At 39.5% G+C, this 12,468-nt stretch overlaps 1 protein-coding gene across 1 annotated transcript in view; it reads right to left on the reverse strand.

Annotated features, from left to right (window-relative positions):
• Positions 1-12,468, reverse strand: part of CDC123 (cell division cycle 123) — a 56,677-nt gene that overhangs the window by 20,897 nt on the left and 23,312 nt on the right. Inside the window, exon 7 of the mRNA XM_006150008.3 lies at positions 5,365-5,413. Within this exon, the coding sequence (XP_006150070.1) occupies positions 5,365-5,413 (49 nt within the window). The remainder of the gene's footprint in view (positions 1-5,364; positions 5,414-12,468) is intronic.

Here is a 12,468-nt window from a genome sequence, read left to right on the forward strand (position 1 = left end):
AACAAAAAAAAAAAAAGAATGAATGAATAAAATTAAATAAATAATTATTAAAAAAAAGATAAAGAAACTGTTCTTTGAAGACAACTGGGTCCTGTTCTTCTGCAACATTAAGTGCAATTTAATGTCTAGCACTCTCACCCTCCTGCATGCTGACTGTACCTCTTTGCCCTTCTAGACCGGAGGCATAAGCTGGATTACCCTAAGCATCATTCTCTGAAGTACCCCAGGGGCTCAGTGTCCTTCCACTGTGCTTCCCTTTATTTCTTTTTCTTGTACATAACCTTCTACCAAGCACGTTATTATATTACCAGGGCAATCTGATATGGGTCTCTCTTCCATACTATATTTTAAGATCTCTACAGGAAAGGAACTGCGTTTTATTCATGTTTATGTTCCCCACACAAATATGTAATACATAGAAGGTGCTTAAGAAATGTACATCAGAAAATGTGTAAGATTAAAAAAAGAAAGAAAATACATAGGTAGGAACCAAAAATCATGTTATAAAAAGTATTTAATGACTTGGAAAAATGCTTACACTATGCTCTAAGAAAAAAATGAGTTTTAAATGGAATGTAAAATATTTTATAAAGAAAATGTGTATGTATACACACACACACACACACACACACACACACACAAAAGGGAAGTTAAAAAGCAAAATGTAAACACTAAAGATAAAGCTGGATGGTAGGTTCCTCTTATTTTCTTGTGTTTTTAAATTTTTGGGTAATGAATTTCTATTCTTTAAAGAAAAAGTTATAAATATGCTTTCAAAAATTAAGATGCATTGATTTAATCTTTTATTATAGTGAGATAAAAGGATCAAATGATTAAGTAAAGAACCCCAACTAAAATACTGCACAGTTCTCATCTGTTAAAAGCTGATGCCACTAAGACCAGCAGATGGCATAATGGTTATATTGATGGACTTTCATAGTTGACCATGGACCCAGTGGCTTAAAACTCACGCCAGTACATGTACGCAGGTGCCCAAAATCCCTAGCGGGGTGATCTCTCACTTTATGTCTCTCTCTCTCTGTCTCTCTGGTGAGTGCACATACCCTATAGCAAAAATCTCTCTTAAAAAAAAAAAAATCTGGGGACCAGCAAGTGGTGTGGTGGTTAAGGTGCTGGACACTCCTACATGGCTAACTATGGTTCAAGTCCCATAACTGGTGGCTTACTTTCTCACTTTCCTTCTCTCTCTCTCTCTCTCTGGTCAAATTAAAATAAATAAGTAAAGTTGATGTAAAAATTTTTTTAAAAGCTGACACTGGTGTGCATATACACACACACTTTAACAGCTACAGAACTTTCTTTTCTTCTTCGAGAGGTTTTTGCTATAGGGCGCATGCGCTCACCGGAAAGACAGAGACAGAAAGCAATAAATCACCCCCAGGGAGGATGGCCATGCCGCAATCTCTTCTCTTCCATTCTCCTCTTGGGATCTTAGGCAGCTTGTACACGCACCTGGTGTGAGTTTAAGCCACAGAGTCCAGGACTCTAACCGTAGTCGACTACATGGGAGTCCAGCGACATAGCCATTACACTAACTGTTGGTCCCCATGGCTGCAGAATTTTCCTTAATCAACAAATAAGTAAGCAATTGCAGCATACTAATAGTAATTTTTTTGGAAAATTGGCATAACCTTTATCAAAAGAGTGTTTTGTACAGGTAATATGTAATACATACATTGTAGCTGATTTTAAAAAAATAGGGAGTCTCTCCCACCCAGTCCCTCTGTTGTCCTCCTCAGAGGCAGTAAGTACATTCGGTTTCCTAGATAGCTTTCCAAAAGTATCCTATAAATACACAAGTACATATTGTGTAAATATTTTTTGAAAATCACACAGCCATAGGGCCAGAAGGTGGCATGATGGTTAAAGGTACTGGGTTCCCACATGGCTGATCGGAGTTCAAGTCCCGGACCTGGCTGTTGCTTTCATGCTTTCCCTCTCTCTCTCTCTCTCTCTCTCCGGTCAAATTTTTTTAAAAAATAACAACAACAATATATGAAATTAAATAAATAATTCTTAAAAACAAAAGTCACACAGTCAAGACCAGCAGATGGTGCAATGTTTATGACATTGGTCTCCCATGTAGTTGACCATTGTTTGAGTCCTGTATCCAGCGGCTTAAAACTCATGCCAGGCCTGTGTGCATGCATGCCCAAAATCCCCAGAGGAGAATGGAGAAGGGATTGTGGTATGGCCATCCCCCCCCCGGGGGGTGATTTCTTGCTTTCTGTCTCTCTCTCTCTGTCTCTCCAGTGAGAGCACACAACCTATAGCACAAAAAACTCTCAAAAAAAAAAAAAGAAATCATATAGCCAGGAGCACACAATACATAGGATTCTGCTTGTAACTATTTTCATTTTAATTGTTTGAACACTATCACTTTCCTAGGTTTTTAAAACTGAGTTTTACATCCTATGCACTACCATGAGAACAGAGTATTCCCAAAACAAGCAAAAAAGCAAACTGCTGATGAAATAAATCTTGGGGATAGATGGTGACATCTCTCTCTGTCTTTTATTTTTTTTCTCTTTTTTTTTTGGAGCAGTTTTTGCTACAGGGCGTGTGCGCTCGCCACAAAGACGTACAGAGATAGAGAGACAGAAAGCAAGAAATCACCCCCAAGGGGGGATGGCCACACTGCAATCCCTTCTCCTCCATTCTCCTCTCGGGATCTTAGGCCCACACACACATGCGCCCGGCAGGAGTTTAAGCCACTGTGTCCGGGACTCGAACCACAGTCGACCACATGGGAGTGCAGCGACATAGCCATTACGCCAACTGCTGGTCCTAGATGGTGACATCTCAACAAAGATAAGCCTCGGGTGAAAACTAAAGATGTACTTGTTTTCATTTTTGTGTTCCTGGCAAAAAGTAATATGACTTAACAAGTACATAACAGATAGATGTTTGTTTAGTGAAATAATAAATATGAATTTAGTATATACATATAGTTATAAAAGACTGTTTAGTCACCTGGAAAAATGTTCACACTACACTATTAAGCAGGAAAAAAACCCTCTCAAATGGCATGTAAAGATCTTGTTTATAACTGTTCTAAGATCTGGTAACTGGTGACATAGAAAATGGTAAATATAAATTATCTGTTATTTATATACTAAAATATGCTAATATGTACACTCATACTAAAAATTAATATAGTGAGTCAGTAGACAAATTTTGAAAGCATGCATGTACACAAAATTGGCTAGAAACACACACATTGAAGAAATTTTTTTAAAAATCACTGAACAAATTTTAATTGGTATTGTAAATCCAGAAATGAAAATGTGCAATTATGGAGCAAAGATGGCCATCCTCTCCTCAACAAATTAGGGGCTGTCAATGTTTTCAACGTATTGCACTTTGACAAGGCAAGTGCAAGAACCAGGAACGATGGAAAGTAAGAGCGTATTAGGTATACATAGCTGATACCTGGAATCAACTCTTAAAAGAACAGCATGTTCATGGGGCCAGCAGGTGGCGTGGTGGTTAAGGGCGCTGGACTCCCACATGGCTGACCACGGTTAGAGTCCCAGACCTGGTGGCTTGCTTTCTCACTTTCTCTCTCTCTCTCTCTCTCTCTCTGACCCTCTCTGGTCAAATTAAAATAAATAAATAAATAAAGATAAATAAATCTTTAGAAAGGAAAATAACAGCATGTCCAGATTTATTCATGACGGCTGATGAACAGCTAGTTGAATCCAAGAACACTATCCATTTCAGAGTGTATATGTGTACTTTCCTTTTTAAAAATGTTTACTATTATTATTATTTAATTTGCTAGGGCACGTGTGCTCACCAGAGAGAGAGAAAGAGGAAAATGTGAGAAAGCGAGCTGCCAGATCTGAGACACAACTAGTAGTCAAACATGTGGGAGTTCAGCATCTCAACCACCATGCCACCTGCTGGCCTCATGTATACTTTGAAAACTAGGAAAATATGGAATAAAAATTGGGGTTAACTATGCTTAAACTTATTGAAATTCCTAATAAAGTTGTCTTTTTACTCTTCTGTAAATTATTTACAAAATGAGTGAACAGTATTTTTTTTAATAAATGGCAAAATAGTGATGACTATTGTTTTTGGTATAGGCCCAGCCTCTGTGGCACAGGTGCACAGAGGACTATAGAGCTGTAAGCCACGTACTTACTATAGTTCAAGTCCCTGGCCTGAAAACACACTGGGTACGTGCATGTGTGCCAGGATCCTGGCAATCTCAAGAACTGGAATGAGGGTTGGGGGAGATGAAAACAGAATAAACACGCTGTGTCAAGGGTGCTTCTAGCTCTTTCACATATATATACTCGATCATGAACTTAGAAAGAAAAACATAAAAACTTAACCAGGTCGGGGCTAGCTAAGATAACTGAATCCCACATGGCCAACTACATGGTTCAAGTCCTGGACTCAGTGGTTTGAAAAACATACTAGTAATGTGTGCTTTTGTGCCCCAAATCCTGAGAGGAGGATGGAAGAGAAGAGACTGTGGTATGGTCATCCCTCCTAGGAGGGTGCTTTCTCACTTTCTCTCCCTTTCTCTTTGTGTCTCTCTCCAGTGAGCATATACACACTATAGCAAATTAAAGAAAAACAAAACTCCACCAGTTTAAACTGGGTGATGAATATGAAGGTGTAGGTTTTATTAAAGAATATGTATATTCTTGGGAGGCAGAAGGGAAGGAATTAAGAAGAAAAAAGCTAAACATTTAATGGACACAAAAATGGAAAATTATCTGTGGATAATAATTGATATGATAATATCTTTGACTGGACCAATATATAGTGCATTCATGCTGGAAAAATTCATTTTGTTTGCTATAAAAATGGACAGTAATTAGGGGACCAGAAGATGATGTAATGGTTACATCACTGGACTCCCATATAGTCAATCGTGGTTTGAGCCCTAGATCTGGCAGCTTAAAACTCATGCCTGGCACATGTGCATGCATGCCCAAAATTCCAAGAGGAGGATGGAGAAGGGACTGTAGCATGGCCATACCCCTGTGGGGTGATTTCTTGCTTTCTGTCTCTCTGTCTCTCTCTGTCTCTCTGGCAAGTGCAAATGCCCTATAGTAAAAGTCTCTCAAAAAAAAAAAAAAAAAAGATGTACAGTAATTAAATGTTAAAAAAAATAAGAAAAATAAATAAATAGAATACACATATTCTGGATATATGTAGTCTATATATAATGTTCTTTAATTATGTGTGATATACTTCATAAATTTAAAAACTGTGTCTCTAGGCTCCTAGAGAAATTAATTTTAAAAATTTCATTCATTTCACTTAAAAATAAATACATCTTCATCTAGGATTATTAATGACATCAAAATAAAAGTTTCTTACCTCATATTCCATGCAAGGATCTGGGGAATCATCAGCACAATGAATAAATCTTTCAAGGGAAAAAAAAGGCAACTGAATCTCTCTTTTTTTTAAATTGCTGTGAATTTATGCACATAAATTATATTAATGTGATAGTTAATTTAACATGACGGTAAAGTTTTACTAAATGCATCCAGAAACAAAAGACTAATTCAAATACGATAGACATTAGTAATTACTATTTGATGCCATACATCTACACCCTAAGATACTAGCTCATTTAATCTTCAAAACGTTATGAGCCATTATAATTACTTAGTGTAATGGCTATTCTTCTGTAAAAAGGCAAAGAAACTAAGACCTAGAGAAACCTACATTTAGTGACTAAGCCAGGACTGTAACTCAAATGATCTAATTCCAGATTCTTGACAAAGGTAAGATGCCACTGTCACTTCACACATTCTCATTTCTGAGTTCATCTCACGGCTGAGTTCACAGGCTACTTCACTAACATTCATTCTGCCATTGAACGCCTCAAGAGTTAATCTACTCCTTCTCCCACACACCACTGAAAACAAACATAACTGACAGAACTCTTCGGTTCTCCATTAAGTATATTGCTTCCTCCCAAAAGTCCTCAGTTTCCTGGATATTTCATATCATTTATTAAATGCTGACTTACACCAAAGACAGACTAGGTACTGAGAATATTAAAATGACTACGACTCCTTTGTCCTTTAGGTGATTAGTCTGAGGGAGAAAGCTAACAAGTGGACAAAAAAATCTCACAACACTGGGGAAAATGAAAATGAGTAACAATGACAGACAAAGCTGTGTGCTACGTATGAAAGGGAGGAGAGTTGGAGGTCAGGAAGAGATCTGCATTTAAGGCACAGGGAAACATTTGCTAAGGCAGGGAGGGAAGGGAGAAATGTCAAGTGTCAGGCTGTATTCACAACCGTAAGAGATCAGTACTGAGTGTAAAATGCGAGGGGTAAACTACCTCAAGAAGGAGTTGGGCTGGGAACCAGCAGTTAGCGTAATGGCTATGTCGCTGGACTCCCACGTAGTCGACCGCGGTTCACGTCCCGGACCCGGTGGCTTAAAACTCACGCCGGGCGCGTGTGCGTGCGTGCCCAAGATCCCGAGAGGAGAATGGAGGAGAAGGATTGCGGCGTGACCATCCCCCCTGGGGGGGTGATTTTTCGCTTTCTGTCTCTCTGTCTCTCTCTGTCTGGCAAGCGCACGCGCCCTACAGTGAAAATCTCTCCAAAAAAAAAAAAAAAAGGAGTTGGGCTGAAATTCTGGCCAAGGAAGAATATCCTGATTATGGTCTTATCTAAAAAAATTTCTAAAGAAATAAGAGAGATCATTACATTTAGGATTTAGTATCAGTGCAGAGAGAGGTGGTGGTGCAGCGGTAACACAGGCAGATCCACACAGCACAGGTTCTGGGCTCATCTCCTGGGTTTGCATCCTGGGACCTCCCTGAGCACAGAGCGCACACACGACTATGATCCAGGCTGGCTAGGACTGGAGGTAAATGTGCAAACACCCTGGGGTGCCTGCCTGGCTCCCTTTCGCTTTCTCTCTAAAAAAATAAACTTTTTTTTTTTTTTTTAATAAATCTTTGTTTTTTTTTTTTTTTTTTTTTTAATAAATAAGTCACTATGGCATAATGGTATTGGGTAGCTTGGGTGAAATGATGGCAACTTGGGAGGCAGAGAGACAGAGGGCCTATTGCAATGGTCTTGGTGACGGATAACTAAGATGTCTAATTAAGCCAACTGGATTGGAGAGAGAGAAGCACTATACAGAAATATTTAGGAGGCAAAGTATATGTAACTACATAGGTGAAGTCTATGTAAAAAAAAAAAAATTAAAAATAAGTAAATATACAGGACCAACAGGTGGTAAAGCAGTTAAGGCCCGGCACTAGGCTCCCTCATGACTGACTACCAGACCTGGCGGCTTGAAAATCACACTGGTGACTGACTGAAATGGAGGGAGGAGGGCAAAAAATGCTAGAGTTGGCTAGGGTGTGAGGTTTAGAAGACTAGTTGGGTGCTGATGGTGATGTCAGTCATTAAGAAAAGTTGCAGAGGGCCAGCTGGTGGTATAGTGGTTGAGTCACTGGACTCTCACATGGTTGACCATGGTTCAAGTCCCAGGCCCCGCATCTTGAAACTCATGCTGGGCATGTGTGCATGGGTATTCAAAATCCCAAGAGAAAGGAGGAGAAGGTATTGGAGCATGGCCATCTCTTCAGGTGGGTGATTTCTCACTTTCTCTCTCTGTTTCTCTCTCTCTGGTGAGCTCACCAACCCTATAGCAAAAATCTCTCTAAAAAGAAAAGAAAAAAGCAGTGGAATAGGGTGTGTAGAATTGGTGTGCAGAACTGGGGAAATCTGTGGAGCACCACACGGAGATCTAGTAAGCACGTGGAAACAACGGGTGCACACCCCAAATCTTAGGAGAGTGAAGAAGAGACTGCATGGTCATACCCTCTGGGGAATACGATTTCCCACTTTCTCTCTCACTGTCTCTTTGGCAAGGGCATATGCCCTATGACAAAAACTTTTAAAATATATAATAATGTTACATAGTAAAATTTTCTTCATTTCAAAAGATATTCTAGTCTTTTCCCCCCAGTTAAAGAACCTAATAAACATTTTAATTAACAAAAAATGCTAATTACTTTTAAAATTCTATTATAAAAATTCACTTTACCCTTAAACCATCTTTCCTCAATTCCTTTCAGAACTCTAAGTGAGAAATCCAGACAGTAGGGACCAGCAGATAGCGTAATGGTTAAGTCACTGGACTCCCATGTGGTTGACCAAGATTCTGGACTCGGTAGCTTGAAACTCACACCGGGCACGTGTACATACATGCCCAAAATCCCAAGAGGAAAATGAAGGAGAAGAGCTGCAATGTGGCCATCTTCCTGGGGGGATGATTTCTCACTTTCTGTCTCTCTGTCTCTGTCTCTCTGGCAAGCACATGTGCCCTAAAGCAAAAATCCTCTCTAAAAAAAAAAAAACCAGACAGTATTATGAGGGATTAAAAACTGTGGAGGGGGCCAGCAGGTGGTATGGAGGTTAAAGCACTGGTCCGACATGGCTGGCTGCATGGTTCGAGTCCGAAACCTGACAGCTTGAAAATCACACCAGACACATGTGCATGCATGCCCAAAATCCTGAGAGGAGAATGGAAAAGATGGGATTAAGGCACGGCCATTCTCTCTGAAAGGTGTTTTCTCACTTTCCTTCTGTCTCTATCTGATGAGCGCACACTTACAGCAAAAAGTAACAAACATACACACACACACACACAAATTGCGTGGTAAAAGAATTTTTATAAAAGAGAAAAATGTTTGTAATACAGTCAAATTTTAACTAATTAAAATGTCACAAAACCAGGGCAGACTTGTGGCACGTTAAGGGCGCTAGACTTCCACAGTTCGAGTCCCAGACCTAGCAGCTTGCTTTCTCACTTTCCCTCTCTCACTCTGCCCCTCTCTGGTCAAATGAGAATAAATGAATAAAGTTAAAATAAAATAATTATTTTTTTAAAAATCACAAAACCATATTTAGCAAAATTTTTAAAAAATGAATCTATATGGGGCTGGCAGGTGGCATGGTGGCATGGTGGTTAAAGGTGCTGAATTGCCACATGGCTGACCAAAGCTTGAGTCCTGGACCTGGAAGTCTGCTTTCTCACTTTCCCTCTCTCTCTATTTGTCTAGCTCTGGTCAAATTTTTAAAAAATTCAATAAATAATAATAAATAAAGTTAAATAAAAAAAGAATCTATATGTATATAGGGAAACAACATAATGATACTTACTTCTCAGCAATAACTGTTCATTTTTTCTCCTGCTTATCTGTAGAATTTCCAACCTTATATTTATATTAAATATATACTTTCATTTGACTTGGTTTTGGGAAATTAAAAAATACGTAAAGTACAAAGTATACATGTATTGCTGTCAACTGAAGTTTACTTTAAAACTTAATATTTTAGCTTTCAGTCAAACAATAATTCATTATCATGATAAAATGAAACTGCTTATCTTTTGTCAATGAAAATATGTCTGAAACATATAAGAGAGGGGCTAGCAGATAGTGTGGAGATTAAGGTTGCTGAATCCCATATGGACAACTACATGACTTGAAACCCAGACCCAGTGGCTTAAAATACACTGGGCACATGTGAGTGCATACTCAAAATCCCAAGAGGAGAATGGAGGAGAAGGAACTGTGGTGTGGCCATCCTCTGGGTTTGAATTTCTCTTTCTCTTTCTTTCTCTTTCTCTCTTTCTCTCCTGCAAGTGCACATACCCTATAGCAAACAAACAGACAGAAGGAGAGAAATGACAAAGGAATTAGAATAAACAATATAATATAGAATCATCTTAATAGTAAATGGAGTAATAATAGAACTATTATCATTTTAATTTTTAAACTGTGCTTTTTAACAATGTGGATGCTGTATTTTCCATTAATCTGATAATAAAGATAGTTTTTCATTAACATAGTATTCTATAAAGAAAGAAGAGATTAAGGTTCTATTTAAATACGCTAAAGGAAAATCAAAAGGAGCAGTTCAGGGGTCTTTATTATCTATTTATTTTAACACTCTTACATTCCTACAAGTATTGATTGATTTCAACTGTTGCTTAATCTTCATATTGCTACCTTAAAATGTGTATACATTTTGGGTCCAGCAGGTGGTGTAGAAGTTAAGGCAGCTGGATCCCACATGGGCAAATGTATAGTTCTAGTTCCAGACCTAGCAGCTTGAAAAATGGTGTGGCTAGCGCCTCCCCACCCCGGGAAAGGAGGGGGGTGATTTCTCACTTTCCTTCTCTTTCCAGCAAGCACACATGACCTATAGCAAAACAATTAAATAAATACTTAATAAAAATAAAGATGTCTTCTTATAAAAAAAAAAAAAAGGTATGCTTCTTTTTAAAGAGATTTCTGGTATAGGAAGCATGCGCTCAACGGAGAAACAAGAGAGACAGAAAGCGAGAAATCATCCTGCAGGGGAGATGGCCATACTGCAATTCTTTCTTCTCCAGTCTCCTCTCAGGATTTTGGACACACATGCACATGCATCCAACATGAGTTTTAAGCAGCTAGGTCAGGGACTCGAACTAGTCAATTACATGGGAGCCCAGCAATGTAACCATTACACAATCTATTGGTCCCCCAATAAAGGTACATGTTTTAACAGATACTAGCATTCTACCATCCTTCTTAACATTATTTTAAAACGTCAATTGCTGGGAACCAGCAGTTAGCGTAATGGCTATGTCGCTGGATTCCCACGTAGTCAACCGCGGTTCGCGTCCCGGACCCGTTGGCTTAAAACTCACGCCGGGCGCGTGTGCGTGCATGCCCAAGATCCCAAGAGGAGAATGGAGGAGAAGGGATTGCGGTGTGACCATCCCCCCTGGGGGGTGATTTCTCGCTTTCTGTCTCTATGTCTCTCTCTGTCTGTCTGACGAGCAGACACGCCCTATAGCGAAAATCTCTCTCAAAACAAAAAAAAACAAAAAACTCATGCCGGGCGCGAAAATCCCGAAAGGAGAGTTTCCTTTTCTCTGTCTCTATTCAGTAAGGACATGTGCCCCATAGTAAACAATCTAGAAAAAAGAAATGCATTGCACAAAAACAGCTGGATGGAAATGGAAACAAGAGGCTACTCTCCTGGGAAACACTGAAGTTGAAGATGACTCCTATTTTGGGGGCCAAGGATGAGATTCTAGTACTGGTGGTATGACTTACATTACCTACATAAATCATGTGCGCTTGCTCTCTAATTTGGTCTGGTCATTATGGCAGGGACAAAGAAGAAGGATCATAATATTAGTATATCCTGAGAATCATCTTTGTGAATTTACCATAGACAACTGAAATATTACCTTAGATCTACTGACTTGGGATTAAAATTCCACCATTTTAAAGGTAATAAGAAAACTTCATCGTTAATGTTTTAGTAAGTAGCTGAAAGTAAAATCATTAACACTCGAATGTTGCATGCTCAAAATTCCAAGAGGAGAATGGAGGAGAAAGGATTGCAGCTTGGCCATCCCTCCTAGGGGTGATTACTTGCTTTCTGTCTCTCTGTCTCTCTCCAGTGAGTGCACACACCCTATAGCAAAAATCTCTCAAAAACAAAACTAGTTTTGAAAACTCTTAAGAAAAAAGCCTAAACATTATTATGAACATATCTGAGTTTAAATTACTGCAACTAAAGTTGCAGTTCCCTGATTGCTACTCAAATCTATTTCTCCTTAGTCATGAGCCCACTTGCCAGCCCCCAAATAAACTTTTTTATAATAAACTTGCAATACAATCACACTCATTGTTTATTACTGAACTTCATTTTTTTAATTAAAAATAACACAGAAAACATTCTACAGAACTCAGATACTAGTCAGCTGGTGGACAATTGTAATGTAGTGAACGTATTTATTCATGCAAGGCTCCTCTTCAGAAAATGGAACTAAGGGGACAAACGGTGGCAAAACAGTAAAACATGACACTCTGTAAGGTAATTCCACATGGGAAGGTTGCCAGTTCAAGTACAGAGGTCCCTCCTGAGTCACACACATGCCCACGATCCAGGGTTGGCTAAGCCTGGGAGTGAATCAATATTGTCGGCAGTACTTACTGTCCTTGTCTCTCTTTCTCATGCTCACAAAGTAAATAAAAAGATAAACTTATAAAAAAAAAAAAAGGGAACAGAAGGTGAAATGGGTGAGCTAGCAGGGCAAACTAAACTAGGTAGACAGGGAAGAATGGCATGCTACACAATACTCGCATTCCCATTCCCCTGCTTAGCTTCCAAATTTTATAATATGTTTTTATTAGTAAAGAACACTTTAAAGATTAGTTTAACCAAGATAAAACTGGTTTAAGATGGGACAGCAACCCCCGGGACCCGCGCCGAGCGAGGCGGCGGAGGGCGGAGGGCCCTGCGCGGGCCCACCTGGGACCAGCTGCAGGCCCCCACCACCCCTGGGACCTGCGCTGAGCGGGGGCGGCGGGCCCCCCACCCGGGGCTCTGCCCGGCGTTCAGCTGCCTCTCTGGGGTGGACGTGTGGCCTCCGGGC

Source organism: Tupaia chinensis, unplaced genomic scaffold (assembly GCF_000334495.1).
Source record: "Tupaia chinensis unplaced genomic scaffold, TupChi_1.0 Scaffold000275_1, whole genome shotgun sequence".
NCBI lineage: Eukaryota > Metazoa > Chordata > Mammalia > Scandentia > Tupaiidae > Tupaia > Tupaia belangeri.